Raw genomic sequence first — 24712 nt, forward strand, 5'->3', positions numbered from 1 at the left:
TTTAGTATTCTTATTACAGCAGTCTAGCACCCCTCTAAAGGGTTGATCGCCGTCTCGAGAGAAGAGAGAGGTTAAGGTGAATGGAGAATAACTGCTATAGGCGAGGAGAGGCAATATGTGAAGCGAGGGTAGAGCAATTCTGCGCAAGCCTGAATTAAGTGCGCGAAAGTCGGCACAATTCGAGCGCTAAAAAGCATCCTCTTACCACTCTCTCGACTTTACACTGCAGATAATAACACGGCTATACGGGAGTAAAAAAAGGAGTAAGGTGTACTCCAGCGCACTTTTTTTATAAAAGAGTGTGCTCTATAGAGGACAGCTTACTGTCTTTTTACTACTTTTATGCATTACAGTGAAGCCGCTCCCTTCCAGTTTGTACTAGGGTGCCTCGATGCCAGCGCGCACCGCTGGCATCGAGGCACCCTAGTTTGTACCAGGCAGCGAGATACCGAAACGGCCGCTTAACATTGCGCAACTATACTGGAGAACTCAGAGGTGTTCGTACGAACCAGAAGCACATAGGATGAGATCTGCGTTAACATATGCGTAACTAGTATATACGATGCACAGAGACAAAACAAAAAGCAGCAAAGTCAGGGAAGGGGGAGGGGGGGACTTAAGCAGGACACTTAGGCAAAGTACCGGAAAAGCTGTGGCGTGCAGGCGGTTCGTTCTCTGCGTGCATGCAGCTTCTTTTCCACGCGAAAGACGTGCTCGCCATAGTCAATCTCCCGTCGCTGCAGAGGCGCCAAGTGCTCTCTTTACCGTGACGCCCACTCCACGCTTGGCTGCCTGTTGCGGACCTCGCAAATGTTACGCGGATACGGATACCCCCCCGCCCTACCGGGAAACGAAGTCAGGCGTGTGCACCAACGGATATTTCCACGAACAATGGGCAAACCTGATAGGTATTTAGCGAAAAGCAAACGGCGTAAAAAAAAAAGGGCCGTACCGGTATGCAGCGGGGTACACAAAAAAGCCCGGCAGGTTTACGACCTTAGCGAGGCCGTCTAAATTTGGCGGTCGCTCGCCGGGGTCGCGACCTCGCGAATGTCACTGTCACCCGGATCGTATATATATCGGCTATCGCACGCTGCGCGATCGCTGTGAGCCATTACAAAAATTTTTTTTTGATAGACTGACCACAGACGTTTGTCTATAAAGTCTAAACACTTTTTATAGACAAATCTTATAGACTATACTCTGCAGACACTCTACAGATTTATGGCCATACACTTTTAGTAGACTTTCGTCTATATAAGGTCCATAGACTATAAATAAACAAAATCTAAACATCTATATATAGGCAATAGAGTCTATAAAAAGCCTACAGAAGTCTACAGGCCATCTTTATAATACGACGTATATACTAGTGGTTGGACGGACTGCAGCGCCGGTTTCAATATATCGTTCGCAGTTCGCTCGAAGTTGAATTCGACACGCCGTCATCGTCTCCGAAAATGGCGACCTTAATTGAAACTGTAGTAAAACTAAATTATTTACTTTAACGGCAAGAACGATAATGATTGTTGATTTCAGAGGTTCAAGTGCCGCTTGTCCGAAGAGCGCCGTGATCAGTTAACGTTTGTTTGGTCAGCTCGAAGTTGGGATCAGAGACACCCCCTTATCCAAGCACCTCACCCAAGAAAAGACAAGCACCAGTCCAGGGGAAAGGTTGTTCCGATTGTATCACCGGTGGGTACCCGGAGGCACTGGGGACCGAACCCCGCACCTCCCGCATGAGAGGCGGATCGCTTACAAAAATTGTTATTAAACAAGACCCCCTGCCTGTGCTGCTACAAATGTAAAAAAAAAGTTATGTTTATGCCAAAACCACGGTCGTGTACCCGGAAAATTCTCCGAACGGAAGTTAAATAAAGACACGCACAGCATGATGGGAAGGAGATCGAAGTGCTCTTTACCTCTGCACAGACTGTTTAAAGGAAGCCAACCGACAAGACAAGTGTGCGTGTTTTATAAAGCAACACGCACGGCATGCTGGTGAGTCATATCACGTCACGGAAGCTTGCACCGGAGTTTTTGTAACGTCACAGATGCTGTCCTTTTACGGCAGAGACGTTTATAGCATCGCATGCATATTGTAACCTCGGAAGCATCAAACAGGGACGCAGGAAGCGGATGCAGGACGAAGCTCGGACTTCAAATGAAGTTTACGTCACAAAAAAGTGTTATGTAATAGAGGGATGCTTTGCTGCTAAGCCGGAGTACACGGGTTCGAACCCGGCCGCGGCGGCCGCGTTTCGATGGAGGTGAAACGCAAAAGGCACCCGCGTGCTGTGCGATGTCAGTGCACGTTAAAGATCCCCAGGTGGTCGAAATTATTCCGGAGCCCTCCACTACGGCACCTCTTTCTTCCTTTCTTCTCTCAGTCCCTCCTTTATACATTCCCTTACGGCGCGGTTGATGCGTCCACCGAGATATGTGAGACAGTCACTGTGTCATTTCCTTACCCCAAAAACCAATTATACAATTTTTCTTTGCTGACATTCATTAATTATTTTTTGACACTATAGGCTTCGTATAGATTTATCTGCTTAGCCGGGAAGCGGACGTTTTCAGGTTAAAATACACATTCCAATACGAGTCACCGACTAATCTCCCCGTCTGTGCTGTCTACTTCAAGTTTTCGTAAGCGCATTCCTTAGCAGCCAATTCTGTCTTGACCGCCACAATTTACACCTTATAATAATAATAATAAATGGTTTTTTGGGGAAAGGAAATGACGCAGTATCTGTCTCATATATCTTTGGACACCTGAACCGCGCCGTAATTGAAGGGATAAAAGAGGGAGTGAAAGAAGAAAACAAGAGAGGTGCCGTAGTGGAGGGCTCCGGAATAATTTCGACCACCTGGGGATCTTTAACGTGCACTGACATCGCACAGCACAAGGGCGCCTTTGCGTTTTTCCTCCATAAAAACGCAGCCGCCGCGGTCGGGTTCGAACCCGGGAACTCCGGATCAGTAGTCGAGCGCCCTAACCACTGAACCACCGCGGCGGGTCAATTTACACCTTCACGAACGCTTTTCTTACAGCAGTGATCGCAAGACAGTAATCGGCTTTTCCTTTTATTTGCGGAGGGGGGGGGGGGGGGGGGGGTAGGCGAGGCGTCATGTGGTTTTGGTTGTTTATGCCTATCGAAACGAAGTCATATGAAGGTATGCGTGAACGACTCAACTAGAACCGACTAACAGATTCCTTCTTCTAAAGCGTAAGACTTGTAAGTGGCGCATAAAATAAACCACATTCATTCATTCATTCATTCATTCATTCATTCATTCATTCATTCATTCATTATTGCTGAGTGGCTGTGTCGGTGTGTAGTGAGCAGAATGTTGCGACTTCGAGTCCATCTCCGTCGGTCGCATTTCCAGGGAGCCGAACTAAGACAACCGTGTGCTGAGCTATAAAATCATTTCAGCTTTCGCAGGTTGGTTGGCGAAATTAATCTCGTCCCTCATATCCGCTTCCTCTGCTTTGGCACTCAAAAATGATCAATTGTAGTTAGGTCTACCACCGATAATCTATAGATAGTTATCAGTCATACATCGTTATGTGATCATATCGCTATATTCAGTGTCCGCGAAATGTTTTGTGATTACAGCCTAGAGTATAATTGCTTGTTAGAAGAAATTAAAGCTCATTTTCTTAATTTCGTTGCATTGAAGTTGTGAATAGCAGCCTTAGTAAGATTGCATATATGCTTCAATTCGTTTTTACTCTGGTATCTCATGACACAGATCTAAATGTTTCTATGCTTGTTTTTGACGAGATACGCACATATGTATCTCTCTTTCCCCTCGCTACAGACTCAACTGTGACCCGTTTCCCATTGTTGAGTAATGCACGTATGTAAAAAAAAATGAGAAGGCATGACAGACGGTGCATTCGAGCAAAAAAGCCCACCGTGAGATTTTGATCTCGTGCATTTTGCTCCGGCTTTCCGTATTTTTCTACTGAAAAAAGAAACATATAAACCAAATCAAACTAAAACTAAGCTGAAGAACTATAAAAGAACACAAAAGCCGTTTACAAACCGCATACCAGAATACCAGCGCTTGCGGCAGCTACGCGGCGGAAGCGTGGCTCGCCTGACCCTCTTTTGACTGATGTGAAGGCTAGCTTCCGCTGTATGTGCAGGTGCTGCAGCAGAGAGTGAGTGGGGAGGGGTGTATCAAAACACTGATAAACAAAGCATCTAAGAGACCCCTCTGAAATGTCACTAGCGTATGAGCAACGGAATGAATGAATGAATGAATGAATGAATGAATGAATGAATGAATGAATGAATGAATGAAAAATTGGCGGCCGCCACGAATTTTCTCCTCACAGATGTTACGGAGTTCCCGGGTTCGAACCCGACCGCGGCGGCTGCGTTTTTATGGAGGAAAAACGCTAAGGCGCCCGTGTGCTGTGCGATGTCAGTGCACGTTAAAGATCCCCAGGTGGTCGAAATTATTCCGGAGCCCTCTACTACGGCACCTATTTCTTCTTTTCTTCTTTCACTTCCTCCTTTATCCTTTCCCTTACGGCGCGGTTCAGGTGTCCAACGATATATGAGACAGATACTGCGCCATTTCCTTTCCCCCAAAAAACCAATTATTATTATTATTATTATTATTATTATTATTATTATTATTATTATTATTATTATTATTATTATTATTACGGATAACTCTTGACTTAGGAATACGGAGCCGCTAATAACATGCGCTCTTAGCAGCAATTCGGTGAATGCCGTTTCTAAAACCGGGACTTTTCACAGTTTTTTTAAGAGCGTTCTTCCGGCTAACTTGGCATGTTCGCCATCAGGAGCGCGTCACGGATAATTCTAGACCTGGAGCCGCTTAAAAACCGCGCTCTTTGCAGCACGTCGAAAAGGGCCGTTTATGAAGACATTTTCACAAACAGGTCCGCGGGCGCCGCCATACTGGGCACTGGACTCTGCTAGTAGCAAAGAGTTGAGGATTTAGCTCCCCAAAATTCTCCCCGCAGCCCAGTTTTCCCGAGGGTCGTGAAGCGGTCTATACTGCGACGATAAACAGGACCTGACTAAGAAAATGTGCTTGGCTATATAATCCGGTCGGCCAAATAAACGCGTGAAAACGAATTACGCTTTTGTGATTGCCGATCAGTCGCACTTTTGGTTCGCCGTGTGTGCCGATCGACCACGCAAAGAGGAGTTGGTGCTTATTTTGTCTTTAGCTTTTCTTCGCAGTGCCAGGCGGGTGCTAATGCTTCATTAGTACGTGTCCTTGTTTGCCAGGGCGCAGTGACTTTCTTGTTCAGCTTGTGTTGCTTTTCTCTCATATTGATCGGCGGCTGTCGACTACATATATTTACCTCGGCGTTAATCCTACAGGGGGGCAAACGGATGCATGCTTATTTGCTCGGCGTATTTAGATACTGTACCAAGCGTGTTCCTGAAAGGCCCTTATACAGCGGTGAATTATGTATTTCTCAATTAATATAACAAAACATTTTTATATATGCAGTGTCGGAGCCACGAGCGACAAAATGATCGAAATTTAATACCCGCCACGGTGGCTCAGTGGTTAGGGCGCTCGGCTACTGATCCGGAGTTCCCGGGTTCGAACCCGACCGCGGCGGCTGCGTTTTTATGGAGGAAAAACGCTAAGGCGCCCGTGTGCTGTGCGATGTCAGTGCACGTTAAAGATCCCCAGGTGGTCGAAATTATTCCGGAGCCCTCCACTACGGCACCTCTCTCTTCCTTTCTTCTTTCACTCCCTCCTTTATCACTTCCCTGACGGCGCGGTTCAGCTGTCCAACGATATATGAGACAGATACTGCGCCATTTCCTCTCCCCAAAAAGCCAATTATTATTATAACTTTTGTACGATCGTTCCTTAACCCGGGTTCCACTCAATCCCCCTGTTCTGCCGCGGCAATCGTACCAATCCCGCTAATCCCTTACGCGTACCAATCCCGCTAATCCCTTACGCGTACCAATCCCGCTAATCCCTTACGCGTACCAATCCCGCTAATCCCTTACGCGTACCAATCCCGCTAATCCCTTACGCGTACCAATCCCGCTAATCCCTTACGCGGATATTACAAACCATCTACGCATCTGCAGAAGGGTACTCCCAGGACCCGCCAAGAGTCCCGAGAGAACCTAGGAGTGCCACCTTAGAGGGCTCCAAACCGGGTCTTTCTTAAATCACGCCGTACTTTATCAAACACGTGGACCCTGCATTCACGGGCAGGTGCCAATTCTGCGGGCAGTGTGCTGACCTATACCACATGGTGTGGGCCTGCCAGTACAATACACATATGGCCGTTATAAGTCAGCCAACTAAGGAGGGCTGGGAGGCGGCCGTGTCCAGCTCGGACCTGGAGGCCCAGCGGGCCCTGGGCCAGACAGCACGGGCAGCGGCGGCGGCCAATGGCGTCCCGTAATAGGGACCGCCACCCCAGCGCGACGACCATCCCATTCCCAATTGGTTTGATAATTATTGGGTTTTTTTTTTAGGAAAGGAAAATGGCGCAGTATCTGTCTCATATATCGTTGGACACCTGAACCGCGCCGTAAGGGAAGGATAAGGGAAGGAGTGAAAGAAGGAAGAAGAGGTGCCGTAGTGGAGGGCTCCGGAATAATTTCGACCACCTGGGGATCTTTAACGTGCACTGACATCGCACAGTGCACGGGCGCCTTAGCGTTTTTCCTCCATAAAAACGCAGCCGCGCGGTCGGGTTCGAACCCGGGAACTCCGGATCAGTAGTCGAGCGCCGTAACCACTGAGCCACCGCGGCGGGGCCCATTGCCAATTCCCATTCCCAATTCAGTACAGTGCAGTAATAAATGTTTTTTACTCCTCTTCCGGTACATTCACTGCAGAGCAATCATATTGTTGAAACAATGGTGTGTATTCGCATTATCAGCAGTGAACGCGCAAGCGCTTGTGCTATGTTCTTATCTTTGTTGTGAGCGCTGCGCGATTTCGTCACGGTTTCACGGCGCCGTATGGTTTTCGGCGCGACAGGGCTCGGTGAACACACACATAGGGCGTGCTGCGTCGATGGCTATAGAGGAGATGCGCTCGAGCGGGCGTGTGGCTCGCGGCAATGCGTCGATATGCCTGTGTAGGCGCGTAGTTGTCATCATCGGTCGGCTGACTTCCGTTGCCCAGGCTTCCGGGGATAAGAGAAACAGTTATCGCTTACTCAACCCAGTCTGGAGGCTATTTTGGGATTGGAAAATGTGCGACGGGCTTCCAACGGCGCCTCGTGCGGAGGCGAACAGGCGCAGATCATGCTGACGAGAACGTACAGTATTGGTCAAAAGTCTTAAGGACAAAGGCCTTTCACTTCAGCCGCATAGCAGAGCCATCGCGGCACTATTAAAGACCGAATGACCTTGAAATGCTAGCAGAAGGTTTCTTCTTGCGGTAGAGAAGCTGCCTGCTTGACTTGTGTTTTGAATGATCCGCTACATGGAGCATTCTAGGGACATTCATTTCGCTGCAGCTGAACGCTGTGGCCTTAAGACTTTTGACCAAGACTGTACGTACGTGTAGCCTGCGAAAATATCTGCTGACTTTCTACTGACAGCCGACTCTTGCACTTCGCCTTTGGCCACCGTTTTACTGATTTTACGCTCGTTTTTCATTGCCCCTCGCGTTCCAGCAGACTTTCTTTGGTGAAGATTTTCTTCTTATTAATAACATTCCAGATAGAAGCTGGACATTTTGGTGAACCAGCTTGTGAACCCCGGGGATCAAGACCCATCTGCATAACGTCCTCAGACCGCAGGAGAGTACACTCTAAATAAAGGTGTAAAAAGAGACCATAAGCTGTTCTCTAGCACACCTTTTTTATGAAAGGGAGTAGTGCGCTAGAGGTCACCTTACTCCCTCTTTACACCCATATAAGCGTATTAATGTTTGAGTGTACGGGAGTCTTCTATAGCGACTCCTGACGATGACACCGATGGCACAACAAATGATTTTCCCATTCTTTTCGCGCGATTCTGTCCAACCCTGCTGCCTACTGCACCGACTGGAAGATTTCGGCAATGGAGGGTACATCGCGTTCCACTACGCAATTACCGAAGGCGAAAAGAAACAAGGTAATACTGAACTGGATTAAGGATAGTCATTTAGTGCTCGATGTCTGGCCTTTCGTACGTATCGTCGTCTAAGCCTATAAGCAGACGACAAAATACAACTAAGCAGACGACGAAAACGTTCGACGCAGACGAAACGTAAAGTTTAATCGTCTGCTTATAGGTTGTCCGGTCTCCCTCGGCTGGTCGCTCGGGCAGTAAGCTGAATGGCGGTTACGAAGTCGTCTTCGGGTGTCACGGCTAAGTGCATTCTCCTTTCAGGAGATGTTCTGCAGGGCGCGCCTAACATTAAGCAGATGCCCCGAGACTTCCAGCCAACCATGTTTCGATAGAAGTCGTTGCTTACTTCTGGTTATAGTTATTCTTTCTTTTCAGCCAGACAGACTTTTGCCTTAGACTTTTACGTTGTAATGCTTCTACAGTCGACTACGAAAAACAGCACGGGGAACTCGAAATGAAGGCAGCCCTATTAAAACATGATGTAGACGGCAGAAAATCTTTAGTTCAACTAAACCAAAAGTTCCAGTTAAGCAAGTTCGAAACCTATAAGAAAACGTGCCGATAAAATACCTACATTTTTGGCCAGTTGGAACTGACGAGATTGCGCTGAATTTTTTGGTACTAGTATCTCGTTTCGGATTTTTTTTTTATTGACGTGAACATGAAAGGAGAGGTTGGTTCCTCACAGCGGCGCTGGTTATTCCCTTTTCTCTTTCGCGTAAGGGGATAAACTACACTGCATCTCGCCAGATATTACACAACAAAAAACAGCTACTACACGATACACAATGCAGAGAATACAACACACGCCAGAAAAGTGAGCGCCAATAAATTAACCGCGTAGAACAGAAAAGTAGACTGCGAGTTCTCTGAAGCACTTTGTATACCATTACCTAAGCGCAAACATAAATAAATGCCGGCTACTGCTATCCTGTTATTTAAATATTTTCTAACTGTTCAGATAAATTGCGTGGTTTGCACTGACGTGTAGTTCAGACAGCTCAGCTAGCTCCCGTGGACATTAAAACACCCATGGACATCCTGCGGACGTTCGGGATGTCCGCAGGACGTCAAAGGGAGTTCCAGTGCCTGTTGGGCGCTGCGAGTAATAAAAACAGCAGTCTCAAAAACGAGCAGCGCATGCCATGCATACGCCCATTGTGGGTAGGGCTGTAAAAAGGAGCTATTATGCGTCTCTGCCTCACAAGTGAAGTAACAAAAAAAAAACGTGAGAGCTACGAGCCGGATGAGTTGCAGCACAACTCGGCAATCCTTTAAAGCGCGTACGAGCGCGCTGCCTGATAGATGTGTACATATTAGCTGTCACAAGCTTTTTATCGCATGCTAGAAAGAAAGTAGGCGTCGACTCAGCAGACGTCATCCGAAGACCTGACAGCAGACTGCGTCGCCAGCACCACATGCACACTTGTTGATTGCACTGGCGCATTGTTCTTCAAAAGTTTCCAGGTCACATAGCGATTTGACGCCCACATCTCTCGGGCCGTGCTGCTGGGACAACAAATTAACTGTCTGACACACACCGTCCTACTCAATAAAGAAAAGAGTTGGGATCGATATACGTCCGCATTGCTGGGAAGAAGTCGCGTCTGCAGTTTCCAACTCGTCACAATTCAGTAATCTGCGTCTAAGACAGGTCCGCTCTTACACACTGTATAAAATCCGTATGCATTCGGCGAATTTCCGATAGAAGTGGCAAAATAAACCACCCCTGAAAACGGGAAAAAAAAAAGATCACGTTTTTATTCTCAGAAGACGCCCATCTCCTGCCTAAGCTGTGCGGCCTATTGCCAGGAAAAGCAGGGGGAAAAAAAATTATGCATCTCGCAGCCATAAATGGCGAACAATATACGACACCTGCGTTCTGAAAAACGAGCGTAATCGCTTCTTTTAAGTAGGTCTTCTTCAGCGAAGCGAGCACTAAAAAAAATGAAGGGGGGGGGGGGGGGGGGGCGTTTGTAGCTCGCCCGGTCACGAAGTTGCGATCGCCGTAAATTACTCGAAAACCTAAACACAACACCCGTTCCATTCCCGCTCCTTATTCCTTCGTTTAACGTAGCACGCAAGTGCCGGTTAAGAAAAGCTTAGCATTATAGACTGCAAGAGTATAGCATGACGTGAGATATTCGTGTGCAGTCGGAAACCGAAGGCAAAACTTACTTTTAGCAGCTGTTGCGCCTCCCGAGAGTGTGCGTTTGAGTATCCGTCTGCTACGATTCCTCGACGTCAGCAACCAGCGGCGTCTGCTGCACCACACAGAGCTGTTAACGGCTAGTTAACGGCTTCGTTGAAGCATCTTTACGTAACAGCTCGTGCCAGCGTCCCGCGGCCCGCACTCCAACGCGCACAACGCCCAACTGAGAAGCCGCAGAGCGCGGCAGGCCGAGCGGAGCCAACGCGAGAAGAGAGGGAAAGAAAAAGAAAGGAAAGCGCCAAAGGAGGCATAGCCGCAGCAACGCCGGCCGGGGAGTTGTAAGCCGGCGTCGGTCTAGCGTGATGCCCGAGCGCGCGCACGCCTCGGTGACGTGCCGGAAGACAGCAAAACACCAAAACGAAATAACGGGAAAAACTGGTTGCCCTTCTTTCGCGCGGGTTCTCCTCGCTTGCTTGCTTGCTTGCCGCGTCGTCTGCTCGACTTCGCTCCGGGCGCCATGTTTGTTTCGGTTCGCGTTTGCCCCCACCCCCACCTCCTCCCGTTCTTTGATTCGGAAATTAGACGTTTCCCTTACGCAAAGTCCAGTCATCCACCTCATCAGCCAATCGGGGGCCGCCTTTACGGAGGCTTATTTTTCGGCTTTTCCTTTCTTCACGGCGTTGTTGTCGTCCGGCCGCGGAGCATTTTTCGAAGCGCTGCCAACTTCTGCCGCCTTGACGAGGTGGCGCGTAGGCGTTTTTCTTTTTTTTTTTTGGCGAGAGCCCTGACTCACACAATGAATGGTCGCGGTAGTGACACACGAACGAGCTCCGCGCAGACCTGGGCTAGCCGTCGCAGGAGACCGGCTTTAGTACTTTCTTTTTTTCTTGTTTCTACTTAGCACTCGACGCGCTACTTTTCGCAACGTTGGCGCGCGCGCTCGGTAGAAGCTGACTAGTCGTTCTTGGCGCTGACCGTGCCGGATGCACCTTTTTTTTCACCGCTGTATGTTTAGCTGCAGATACTGTTATAGCTTGTATCGATTGGCACGATGTTCGCTACGCCGCGCCGCGGCTTCTGTGATCGAAGCAAGCGCAAACGGAGCAGAACCACGCATCGGTGGAGGGTCACGAACCCCAAACCGATGGGGTAGTCGGCACGTCAGCCAAGCTGCGCTTTTTCTACGGTACGGAGTATCGAGCAGGCAGATGAAGCGTGACCAGAAGCGGTACACCGCGCGGGAGCCTTGAAAGCCGACAAAATTGATCTTCCCATTGTCCTGGATCTTCCTTCGGTCCAGTTTGCAAACGAGGTCTTGTGCGTGTATGCGTCCAGCGATTGCGATCATTTGCACGTCTCAGCTGGATCGTGCGTTCTGCGGTCATCCGGCCATAATTGTGTTAAGATGATGCTGGTCACGGTCTACCTACAGCGTCGTCTGCGTGGATGTTCGTCGACGTCTGCCATCGAAGCTCCTATACGTGCAAGAACAAATTTGCGAATTAGTTCAAACTTCCCCCTCGATCTTGAACACACTGACGAGACGATGTGCTGAGAGAACCCTTTAAAGCACACAAAATTTGTTCACCCTTATTTATCACTCATCCTCAGGGGGTGTTCTTTGCTCAGTGAGCTTTTATGGAGGTAAAACGCTAAAGCGCCCGTTTGCTGTGCGATGTCAGTGCACGTTAAAGATCCCCAGGTGGTCGAAATTATTCCGGAGCCCTCCACTACGGCACCTCTTACTTCCTTTCTTCCTTTCACTCCGTCCTTTATTCCTCCCTTACGGCCGGTTCAGGTGTCCGCCGATATATGAGACAGATACTGCGCCATTTCCTTTCCCCCAAAACCAACCAATAGTCCATTCTTTTTATATGTAGCAAAACCTTTATTTGAGCACCGACTGAGGGCCATCTGGTGGGGTCGACAGAACCCATCACTCCCAGTACCGGTAATAAAGTTTTACGCCTGACTGACTATACGAAAGGAGACACTTCGGGTAGATTGTTAGTTTGTGAGGAAAGCAACAACGTAAGTGTTGCTGCTCCACTCAAGAGCCAAATCACTTCCCTCTTGCATCGAAACTGAACAGTGTAGTGAGAGAGTTATATTGTCCCTCAATGTGGTGATTACGGACATTCCGTTCTTTCATCATTGCGATAAACAGTCACACGAGCTTGCACAGCCGTGTGAAGCGGCTGTAATTAAGTCGGGTGTTGTATTAGTTGCCGAACGTTCGCATGAGAGGTTGGGAGCGTGGTAACATTAGCACCTTGAACTTTGGTTAAGACCATCTGAACGTAGTTCTGTATCTGCATGTCCTGGCCGGGCCATCTCATAAAAACAACGAAAAGCAATTTTCACTTTCGTGTTTTTTTCATTGCAGGATCCAGGACATGCACAGGCTAGATGGCCCGTGGTCTGACGTGGTCAATTCAGCTTACGTGCAAAGATAACCTATTCTCTGACTAACGAAAATCACGCTTCTCACTCAGCACACAGAGAAATTATGACGTTTCCTCTGATTGCACACAATGTGAGAGAAAAACTCTGCATTTAGCACATGGGTACGAATATGGCATGTTAAGTATTAACCGCTCACTCATAGAAAAAAGATGGCTGGCAGTTTAGCATTGCTAAGCCCTAAATACTGTGCGAAAGCGCGATTTTTGCAGGAGGACGGCCCCGCCGCGGTGGCTCAGTGGTTAGAGCGCTCGACTACTACTGATCCGGAGTTCCCGGGTTCGAACCCGACCGTGGCGGCTGCGTTTTTATGGAGGAAAAACGCTAAGGCGCCCGTGTGCTGTGCGATGTCAGTGCAAGTTAAAGATCCTCAGGTGGTCGAAATTATTCCGGAGCCCTCCACTACGGCACCTATTCTTCCTTTCTTCTTTCACTCCCTCCTTTATCCCTTCCCTTACGGCGCGGTTCAGGTGTCCAACGATATATGAGACAGACACTGCGCCATTTCCTTTCCCCAAAAAACCAATTATTATTGCAGGAGGACACCACCGCCACTTACCTCAAAGCACCCAGGGCCTGCGTGCCCCCAACTCCTCTATGTAAATAAGTTTTTTACCTCCACCACCACCACATCAAACCGCGATGGAGGTGTCCACTGGCCCAGAGAGCTCATCATGCTCCTTTCCTTTCCTCAAAATCAATGCAGTCTAAGTAGTTAGGCTGCTCGTCTACTGAGCTGGAGTTCCCTGATTCGGACCCTACTGCGGCGGCCGCGTTTCGATGGAGGCGAAACGCAAAGGTGCTCGTGTGCTTTGCGGTGTCAGTCTAGCCCTGTCCCGCCTTTTAAAACACCCTCCTACCCGCTCTATCACCCTTCTGTGGACCCCCGCACACGCGGACCTAACTAGTAACGAGGTGGCTCACGCCTGCGCCAGAGGTTTCACTGTCCGGGCGCCGGCCATGAAGTTCGCCTTCGGCCACGTGGCTCCGCTTACTGCGTGGGACCGCCTCCTCTCATTTCATGTCATATGTCAACATTACCGTCTCGGTCGCCTTGTTTACCCCCTTGCTCGTCGCAAAATAGCTCGGTATCGCGAGATTCTGTGGCGTCAGCTTCAGACTCGAACTTTTCCTACTCCTACCGTCCGCCACCTTAACGACCCACCTGTCCATCCCTCCTCAGCTTGTAATTACTGCCCGGCCAGAGCCAAGCTTGACCACATCATGTGGGGATGCGTCCGCCACCCCCACCAAAATCCCTCAATATTAATTCAAACCAGATGTGGGAGGCTGCAGCCCAGCGCCTGATCTCCAGGACAAGATCCTAGATTGGTTCAGACGCTAGCGGAGGCCTATCCAGCGTAGGTACCCCCTCCCCCCCCCCCCCCCCCTCCCCCCGCTGCCCCCTTCCCTTTTGGGATAAATAAAGTTGTCACTCACTCACTCCCGGACAACACGTATAATCCTGACTAATAGGTTATATACACAGTGTTTTCTTTTGGAGACATGGGCACTCATTGTTGTCCAGTGGAACACTGCAGTGCAGAAGGTGCAGCCACAATGGACCACAATGCGTTTCAATGGAGGCGAAGCGCAAAGGCGCACGTGTGCTGTGCGATGTCAGTGAACGTTAAAGATCCCCAGATGGCCGAAATTATTCCGGAGCCTTCCACTACGGCACCCCTTTCTTCCTTTATTCTCTTGGTCCCCCTTTATCCCTTCCCTTACGGCGCGGTTCAGGTGTCCGCCGATATGTGAGACAAATACTGCGCCATTTCGTTTAATAATAATAATAATAATAATAATAATAATAATAATAATAGGTTTTTGGGAAAAGGAAATGTCGCGCTATCTTTCTCACATATCCTTGGACACGTGAACCGCGCCGTAAGGGAAGGAATAAAGGAGGCAGGGAAAGAAGAAAGGAAGAAAGAGGTGCCATAGTGGAGGCTCCAGAAAAATGTCGACCATCTGGGGATCTTTAACGTGCAGACATCGCACAGCACATGGGCGCCTTAGCGTTTGCCTCATAAAAACGCAGCCGCCGCGGTCAGGTTGGAACCCGGGAACTCCGGATCAGTAGCCGAGCGCTCTAACCACTGAGCCACCGCAGCCTTTCCCCCAAAACCAATTTTCATTTTTTGTTTCCATACGATCGACGCACGTGCTCACGTGCACCTGTCTGCTGTTTTTCTTTCTTTTTTTTCAAAAGAACTGAAAAACACATTATTTTTCTCTCATCCTGCTAGCCAGCACGCATTCTTCTTCTTCTTCTTCACCCCAGGTATTTGGCACATACCCACGCGGGGGGATTGCAAAGGTGTAGTTGAATAAACAAAAGTTTCCGTGGAAGATGACTACAAAATTGTAGCACCAATCGTGAAACTGTCTTCCTCTTCGTCGGTCATGAACGGGCGCCACCATCGCCACTGGCGCCACGTCGAGCTAGGCCTAGCTTCCATCCTCGCGCCGCCCATCCCTGACCGCAGAGCTCGAGGGCAGCCGAGCGAGCTCTCCTTCTGCGCAACCCGCCAACGGTCCACGTCTCTGTCCGTCGTCGCTGAGACCCGACGGACGCGAAGACCGAGATGCTGGGCGACCGGAAACCAGTGATGCGCCGCATCCAGAGGCACCCCATCGACGACGAGTACGCCGAGAGGACCTTCATGTTCCGAGCGGCGGCCCTGCTCGGCGTCTTTCTGATCGTCACGCTCGTCGTCACGGTCGGCGTCACCGTCTACATGACCTTCATAAGGCCTGGCTCTTACGCCAAGATCCGCTAGCCAGCGCGGACCCACCATGCCTCGACGCTTTGCCACCAACATCCCGTCCAGCTGCGAGGCAAGAAACCATCTGCGCGCTATGGGACTGTCCGCCATCTTGGGTTTCCTGCGCCCATGTGATGTGCTCGTCTGGAAGACACTGCAGTGGAAGACATCGTGTGTGATCGTGATTTATTCCCGTGAAGTCCCACCTTGAGACACACGCGCTACCTCGTAGAAGCACTGGGTTCCCGTCGGCATTAAAACTCGTCTCCAGGCGCTTCTATTTGTCTCTATGTTCCTTTGCGCAAGATAGGCTGTGAATGCTGACCCTCTCAAAGTCTGATTGCTCAGCTAGCGTTTCGAAAAGATGACTTGTCTTCAGCTGGGAAAAGTCCTCTTGTCGAAGCGTTGGCTGGGTACACTGAGGCTTCCCCTTCAAGCCTTGTTCACTTTGTTGTGTGCCATCAATTGTCGTGCAGACCCGTGTAGGCTTCATGGCAATGTCGTGGAGGCAGAAGAAGAATATGAAGGAATAGGCGATCGAAAGTTAGGCGAGAACGAGGTATCCATCCCAAGCTATGCGTTATTCGCCATTTTCCAGAACTTTGATAGAATCGCTTATTTTTCCGGCGATAAAGGCACACCGAAACTAAATGCGCGCTTGTGCTTCCAGAGAGTGTTAATTAATTTAGATGGATAGACGTGTTTAGCGGAGGCAGACAGGGAGCGGAGGCACTATTAAGCAGCTGGCTTGGTGAATCTCACGCCCTGATGCTCCGGAGCACCGTGGAGTGAAAGTTGGTTGATTGGTTGGCCTCAAATAAAGATGGACATGACTGTCACGCTAGCGCCAGCACGCCGTCGTTTTCGTTTTCAGAAACGTCGGTGCTAATTTCTAGAGCGTTGAAGCACGCAGAGGGAATGTAGATAGATATGCACTTTGAGAGCTGGCACCAAGCAATGCAAGTCCAACGTTGCTACTCTTATTGGTGTTTATCAGCGATCCTTCTATGCATGGTTAGGGAGGTTTTGCGCGGTGTCGTCTGCTACTGCCTAGTAACGCTAACACCACTCCATAGAACGACACGAGCGCCATCGCCACTGCCATTATTTAACAATGGCGGACGAAAACATATACTGCGGAAGCTGGAAGGTAAATAATTTCAGAAACTCGTTTCGTAGTTGATTTCTTGGGCCCGATGGCTCCCACCGTGTAGTAGACCTGCCAAACTTTAGTGACAAACTGATTCACCTTTGCATGCACCTCAATGTTTTGCTTTCAAGCTGCCTGAACGCACGCTAGTCGGGTGGCTTCACTGCCGAGGTGACATTTCACACTCCTCTGCGAGCGGTTTGTTTACTTCGTGGTACGTCCCCGATATCTCGAATTGTTGCCTCTCCAAACCTGGTTCACAGAAGTGAGGCTCGCGATGAGATAAGATAAGCCGAGAACGTGTCGAAAACGTTGCCGCGAGTGCCAGTGGAACGGTATTTGTTGCTACCGTCAGCTCGCCTGCACTAAGACGTCCTTTTTTTTTTTTTTACACCGCGCACAGCTGATCTGGGATGCAGTGCTAGGGTTGCATGGTACGAGCGGCGGCGACAGAGCGGATAACCTGACCTCACCTGAGCGAAACTTTTATCTTCCAAGTTTCGTTTCTGTTCTTTTTCCTTTTTTTTTTTCGTTCTGTAGTGTGATGCGTAATAAAAAAAATCCTTGACCTCGGGTTGCGTCGCCGCCGACCTGCCTACCCGAACTGAAAGCCTAAAACGTACATACTTTGGCGCCGGCAGCGCTAGACGACAGATAAAACATTCAACACAAATTCCCCCAGCTGCAGCTCTTTCCAGAACTTAGCGTTGGCCGTAATTTCAAGATACAAACGCCCGCGGTACGCTCATCGCTATATCACTGAAAAAAGTAGTCGCCGAGGAAATCCTGAAAATCTGCACGGTATTGCTGAATTATGAACATAACGCATCGCAAATTGCAGTGATATTGATGTGCAAATTTACGCCTTGGCGGACACTATATGCATCAGCAGTACTTTCTCGAGTCATTAAACTGGTTTCGCTTAACAGCAGCCTTTTGAACATCACACTCCTCTAGAGCGTAATTCCAGAAAGTCATCTGCTGCATTGATCTTGCATGTTTGTTGTTTTGCAGATCACGAAATGCATATCACTCGCGGCTGGCACAGAAGTCACGGAGGTGGAAGGGTAACTTTATTCCTTATTCAAGTTGCCGCAAACACCTGGGAACTTGCGCGCGCTTTCACTAGTTTTTCCTTTCCTGTAATAAAGCCGGAGAAGGGGACGAGAAAGCTTTCCAAGCTGATTAGATGAATGTATGGAGCTAAACTGCATTTGAGTTTTTCTGCTGTTAACATTCATGTCAAAGCTAACTTGAAGTGATGGAGCAACAACCTAAAGCTACTAGTGGCGCCATACAGCTTTGAAAACACGAACCGGTAGCGAGATAATCACCATGTGAGAGTGCAGATGGGAATGGGGCGTGCCTTTGTTGCGACTTAATAGTTGATTCCTATGATATGTCTTCTAAGTGTTTTTTATTAATGCAAAAGCTTTATCAAATTTTGCTTGTGTCACAATGTTTTGCTTATTTGCCTTCACAAGTGTTTTTTTTCACGTGGTCATTCCTCTGGATGAAAGACCAGCAGCACTCTCCTGCCAGTGTATATCTGTGTTGGTTCACATTACTGTAACAAGATGGAGCCACTGCTAGGCTACTGTCATCACTTCATCATTTAATGTTATGTTGTCGATGATTTACTTACTACATCTTCGACTTTACATTTTAATTACATTCTCTTACTCATAGCATTGCATTCTTGTTCACTGTTGCCTTAGCATATGCATATACAGGTATTGTCTTTGTCAACTTCCAGCACACTGGAGTTATGTGTCATGCAGTGTATATTTGGCAGTGGTAATATTTAAAAGCAGCTATGTGGGTTAATGAGCCTTTTTGTTTACATTTTAACAGCAGTAGTATTTTGGCATAGAAAAGCAAGACATGGCCAGTGAAGTGCCTATCTTTTTATAGGATGCCGGGTCCCACAGACATATCTGTCATTCTCTCGTACTATAGTAGAATACAACTTTAAAAAAAAATCAGCAGTTGATAACACTGTGACATGGTCCGCGGTGTCTTGTATTACTCCGCTAGCCAATCACAACAGTAAACGAAATCGGCTTTTTAATGTTCGACTTTATTAAACGAGCCAGTTTTGTCAAAATTCTAGAGCTTATGATTTTTTTCTTGTGATTTGGTTCTTGTTTAGGTAGCAAGAAAAGTTTTAACAAGGGACCACTTTTTTGTCATGGAGGAATTCTGTGCGGCATCCCTAAATGTGGATGGAGCTTCACTGCAGACTTAAGTTGTATCCGACTATAGCGCTGGCGTTATTATTAAATGGCTGCCAGGAAATGCTTGTTCGTGAGTTGTCACACTGATAACTTTTTGAGTAATGTCGAGCACAATTTCTATTAGCAGCAATGTCAGCTGCACCATTTGCACCATTGAATATTTTTCACCAGGCAGTTGTTTTCTTCTTCATGCAGTTTAATTCAGTGCCAACTGACATGTTCTGTCTTTTGTTTTCACCTTGACCAGTACCATTTTCACGTTAGACGAAAGTGGCGATCTGTCATGGAAGATTCCAGACCATGCGGCCCCAATGCCTTTCTTCAGCTGTGAGACATACGAGGTGTGTATCTCGATAGAACAATAGGTCACTTACCGTAATTTTTATGTGAACAAAATACCTCAACTTTTTGCCTTTTTTGGCCAAAGAAGTGAAGGGATGGTTATGGCTTCTTTGCCTTTAAATATTGTTTGAGGTGCCTGTTGCAAATTTCCTGCATATTTGTTCAAAGCAGCAGTGAGCTTGTCTGGGTCATCTTGGGTTAGCTCATGTCCAACTTGGAACTTCTTGCCTTGAAAATTTTGACCAGCTGTCATTGTTAAGCAAGGAAATTATGAAGAAACGTTCTTATCAGAGAGTATAGTGCCAAAAAAAAAAAGAGTGGATGCAGATACATTGCAAGAATTAAAGAATTTAGTAAAGTGCATCTCACAAATAAGAAAGCGCATACTTGTTGTTTTCTCTTTCTTGTACTCTTTCTGTTTAAAGCACTAACCAGTTTAAGGGTCTCATGGTCAAACATCGTAAGTATCCAGAGCTGACTGGATGCAGCGACTAGTTCTGAACAGGCTTTTAATGCTTGACTCATTCTTGGTTCTTTCAGGTGTTCCTTGGGAACCCGCACTATATACGATTCTTTGGAACCTTCGCTGGGCACATGATTGAATTTCGGGTGAGCCGCTCATCTCCAGGAATGCTTTGTGCCTGTTGGTGTGTTGTCAGCGAAACAAGGCAAGCATAGCAGGGGTTGGCAGAAAGTTAGGTGGGCGGATGAGATTAAGAAGTTTGCGGGGATAGGGTGGCCGCAGCTGATAAAGGACAGGGTTAATTGGAGAGACATGGGAGAGGCCTTTGCCCTGCAGTGAGTGTAGTTAGGTTGATGACGATGATGTGCTCATTAGATTCAGCTTTAGTGCTGAGTTGCACCTTAGATTTAGTTGGGAAGGCAAGTCGTAATATATGCGAAGCACTCTCTTGTGAGCAAAGCCAGCAAAGCTAATACCGGGGCCAGTTGGTTGATCATTATGTGAATGTATGTGCTAGAAGCGACACAAGAAGATAATACACACACGACACAAGCGCAAACTAACAACTGTTTATTCCTTACGGAAGTTGCGTTTATATACGCGTCAGTTTTTAGAAGATACAACCTTCCCGTCATCAGTCTTGTGAGCCTAGGCTCTGATAGAAATAACATTGCATACCAAAAAGATGGATGCTTTACCAGAAATGAGAGTGAAGTAGCCTTCATTGTTCTTGTATATGCATTTGTGTGATGAGATGCCATTATCAAGACATGATGTGAACTTGCACGCGCGTTGGCGTAATTATGCAAAATCAATCTTTATTTAATTTAAGATCTGATATCTCTTGAATTGTGTGTTCTGCGTAGCATTATTCAATTCATACCCTGAAGTGTTTCAGTGGAAGAATTGCTCCGACTTAATCCTCTTTGTTGTTTGGATACAGGTGGCGCATGCGGACGAGGATGGGATCAACCTCATCTATGAAGGATGGTGTGTGCTACAATGTGTCAAGGTGGGGTATTGTTAACGTCTTCACATCTCTTTTCATATGCCGCTGAGTGATGTAGAAATTTCGAAAAAAATTGGGGAGTTGGGTTCTGGAGAATTGTTTTCCTCTTGTCAAAATATGGGAGAGGAATAAAGGACTTTTTAATCAATACAGGAGTAATTTATGATTATCTGCCATTTCTTGGTCAAACGGGGTTCGAATCTTTTCTTAATTGTTAGGACAACTTGCTTAGAGTATTTCACTAAGCACTCTTTCTTCACTGAAATTTCTTGTGAGCTTTTAAACTTTCTTAGAAAGAATAGTTGGTCTTGTGTGCTTTCAATGTTTTGGCACAGTAGGGGAGTTAAAACTTCTTTTGTCTTCCTTGCTTGTCAAAGAAGAAAGCAGTCCGGAACAGGCCAACATTTCTTTTTTTTTCATGCCTGGTTAAGTCCATCTTAAAGTAAATTATATTCTGCCTCCAATTTATTCTTAATTCTTTTTCTTTATAGTAAACTTTGTGTAGTACTGCACCACTACTGCAACAGAAGCAACTAAATGTCGAACCCTAAAAAATATGAAAAAAATGTTGGAAGTTGATCTACCCCTCGTGATCTTCTTCTTGTGAGATTCATCTTGTGAGATTCTGAAGGCAGCTTAGTTGTCGAGATAAGATCGTTGTGTTAGCTGTATTTGCTGTGGCAGTGAACACATTCAGTTTAAAAAACTAAAAGAAACTGTGCTTTAAGTGTAGTGTCTTGACTGAGGGAACTCGCATGTATTCTCTAGTTTGTAATGCCCTTTAGTTTATTTAATGGAACATGATGATTTCTTAACCCTTTATAAGGCACAAGCTGTATGCATGTATGACACTTATACAAATGGTAAAATTGCACTAGAATGACTAGAAATTGAACGACATTTCTTCCAAGTCATTTTGACCAGTGGTTTTATAAAATAAAAGGGTAAACATTTGTGCCAGTGACTTCGGGAAAGGTGTCAATGCAGCACATATTCGTACCCTCAGTCAGGTTCTATGTCCAAATTGTAGGCTGTATGTTGCAGATGTAGATTATGTGTTTTTGTGCTTTTAATTCAAAATCTTCGCCTCTGAGATTCAAGTATTCCTTTTTTTTTTATCTCTTATGCAACCTGTTATCCTTGCACTATGTAGTTTTACACTGAAGGCATGCATAGGAGGTCAGGAAACATAGCCGAGGAGATTTCCTGACCAGACAGTGTGCCACCAAACCATCAGCTCTGTTTAAAACTGTGTGTCTGCGCTGTATGTGTTCTTGTACAGATGGCACAAAAAGAAGTTGGCTGGGATGAGCCCTTCTCCTACCTGCCAGCTTTGGAGGAGGGGTACTTCTCCGATGCTGTCATCACCGCCGAGGAGGGAAAGGAGGTGTGCTCGAGGCTCCTGCTTTCTGATTCTTGGGATGTCGAGAACAAGTTCAGAACTAGTTCTACAGTTTTGAAATTGAGCTCGCCTGGTTAAACTAGTTCAGAAAATTTAAGTAGCATTCGCGTGATGTGACAAAATTTCAGTGGTATGTTTATGGGAAAGTGGAAGATCGAGTGTGTGACGGGAGAATGCATAAGGGAGCCCACTCACATGGCCCATTAATATAACTAATTTATTACATGAGCCGGTGACCTTGTAGCCCATTTAAATTGGTGCTGACGTCTCAGTCATGTAACGCATTGACCAGTAGGCTCATTAATATAACTAATGTATTACATGACCCGGTGACTTTTTGGCTCATTTAAATGGGTGTTGATATCTCAGTCATGCAACAGATATACCAGTGGGTCAGTGACCATTTGCCCATGGGTCTAATTCACCCATAGCTTATGTGGGTCCAATGTTCATGTGGCTAATAGACCAATAAAGCACATGACCTATTGGTTATGTGACGGATTGAACAACGTGACACTGTGGCATGTATGACCAACGGGTCACATCACCGGGAAGGCAGCATGCATAGTGAGAGCAGAAACTTGCAGTTTCTGTGTGTACTGAGGTGAATAAAATTTGAATCTAAATTTCTTTACGCAGTTCCCAGTTCATCTGACCCTGTTGCGGCTAAGCTGTCCGGCTGTGGATTGGGCTACGGGCAAGCCTGGCCCCCTGGACGGGCTTCCCGAGAATGTGGTGGCTGCAGCTCTGCACTGCATCTATGCCGACTGCCTGCCGCCGGCACTGACCGAGGAGACTGCCCGAGCATGCGTGTCGCTGCTCAGCCCGCCGGCTACTGCTGGCTTTGAACGGCTCGTCCACCTCTGCGAGCTGTTCCTTCGCAACATGTCTGTCAAGCAGCGTGAGTTTCCCTCTGATCCTGGAGGCCGAAAATGAAACACAGTAACTAGAACCCCCAATGAGGACCTTGGTCTGGGCTAGTTGGTTCACTGCTTTTCGTCGACAGAATACCACAGCGCTATGGAACATGGACACAAGAAGAAGACAGCGCCTGTCCTGTCTTGCAAAAAAGACGAACTGCGCAACAAGAACACGGACGAAAGTGTGTGTCTGCCTCCCTTTCGTCCGTGTTCTTGTTGCGCAGTTCGTCTTTTTTGCATTATGATCAACCAACTAGCCCGACAAGTCCTGTTGAAACCTGTCTTGCGTGTCTTGTGTCCATGTTCGGTACCGTTATGTAGAACCCCCGTCCAAGAATTTACAGTCTTGGTGTGTGTTCTTCACTGGCCACCTCTCCTCAGTGATTAACCTCTTCTTCAACTCGTCATGCTGCAGAATCTTCCAATATTTAGCCGTCGTTCTCCAGTTTTGTGAGAAACAGCTATAGCTTCTTTTGACGCCTGTTGCCCGTCTCTGCCATTTTTGTGATGCGCAGAGGTGATGTCGCTCATCAACGACATGCACCAGTGTGCCGAAACGGTGGCCGACTGCTTCAGCGCTCCGTCGGGCACTGGTGGTAGTGGTGAAGGTGGCAGCCCATCGCCCACAGCCAGTCCCGCCCGCCTCTGCTATGTCGTCGGCCAGGCGCTCCGCGAGTGCGCTGTGGCGGCTGCCAAGCTCCTGCTCCTGTGTGACGTCTTCTCGCGGCATAAGCATCTCCTCTCGCGGGAGGAGCGGCAAGACCTTATCAAGCACTGCGTGTCAAGGTGTGTGTTCCGTGCACTGTTTACTATACTCTTATTTATTTATCAGTATGGTAAAACCGTATGGTAGCGGAATGGTTTACAGTTGAGCCCAATATTATTGAATTATTGCTTACAGTGAACACTCAGAACATCCTCTCGAAAATCCCGTGCAAAAGTGCAACACTATTGTTCAAGTTTATTGAACCTGCGTTCACCGGCACATTCGGTATCTTGAACAGCAAGCTGCACCCATGCAAGTGGTGCTTCTCCTGACGGCACGCTTGCTGGCAGTGCTAATGCGCTGCATGACAGGGTGGACATGGGGCGTGCTTGAGGCGAGCCTTTGGTCTCTCATACTCATTTTTCCATCTACACCACTGTCGTGCAGAAAAAACAGCGTTTGGTGCACAGCTTGTAATGCGGTGAAGCCAACCTAGCTGGCTCAAGGCTAACGGCGGCCCTTGTCTGGCGTGCTTCGCTACCGAAAGCGCTGTGGGCAACAGTACTTTAACTTTAATTAGCGAATATGGTTTATGGTTTACTGTTAACAGAATTAGACCTCTTACGTTTGGCAGTAGTTACAAAGCATTGCCGTTGCAGCTTCGATGCGAAGTAGGCTAGGCCTAGCAAGCGGCGCGCTGCTAGTGCAGGAGTTGGTTGGCAGTTCACTGCAAGAGTGCATCTCTAGCATGGGTGTACACCGGATGCTTGCTTCTAGGTTATAGATAAGCTTATCTATTGCCATTTTTTCATACATGAAGTTATCAATATATAAAACTGTTTTGCAGTCCTGTTTGAGTTCTATAAATCTAGGATGAGCTGTGTAAAAAAATAATGGATATAACAAACGAATAGCTGCTCCCCTTGGTAGATCCAACAGAAGCCGACGTATTTGATATTTCACTTTCACGGAGTAAAACTTTCGATTAGAATAGT

General features: G+C 47.5%; 2 protein-coding genes across 3 annotated transcripts in view; one reads left to right on the forward strand and one right to left on the reverse strand.

Moving 5' to 3' along the window:
* The window catches only part of LOC144101060 (sodium/calcium exchanger 3-like), a 67997-nt gene extending 57379 nt beyond the window's left edge, over positions 1-10618 (reverse strand). Inside the window, exon 1 of the mRNA XM_077634069.1 lies at positions 10284-10618. The gene's annotated coding sequence lies outside the window, so the exon portion shown is untranslated. The remainder of the gene's footprint in view (positions 1-10283) is intronic.
* Positions 10619-16587: 5969 nt separating this feature from the next.
* Positions 16588-24712, forward strand: part of LOC144101061 (uncharacterized) — a 30379-nt gene continuing 22254 nt past the window's right edge. For both annotated transcript variants that reach the window (XR_013307928.1, XM_077634071.1), the window contains exons 1-8: positions 16588-16638; positions 17653-17705; positions 19123-19216; positions 19758-19826; positions 20624-20692; positions 21972-22076; positions 22731-22992; positions 23527-23797. Coding sequence is in view for 1 of the 2 variants with exons in the window: in XM_077634071.1 (XP_077490197.1) it covers positions 16603-16638; positions 17653-17705; positions 19123-19216; positions 19758-19826; positions 20624-20692; positions 21972-22076; positions 22731-22992; positions 23527-23797 (959 nt within the window). In the remaining variant the exon portion in view is untranslated. The remainder of the gene's footprint in view (positions 16639-17652; positions 17706-19122; positions 19217-19757; positions 19827-20623; positions 20693-21971; positions 22077-22730; positions 22993-23526; positions 23798-24712) is intronic.

The sequence above is a fragment of the Amblyomma americanum genome, chromosome 8, assembly GCF_052857255.1.
Source record: "Amblyomma americanum isolate KBUSLIRL-KWMA chromosome 8, ASM5285725v1, whole genome shotgun sequence".
In the NCBI taxonomy this organism is placed as follows: domain Eukaryota; kingdom Metazoa; phylum Arthropoda; class Arachnida; order Ixodida; family Ixodidae; genus Amblyomma; species Amblyomma americanum.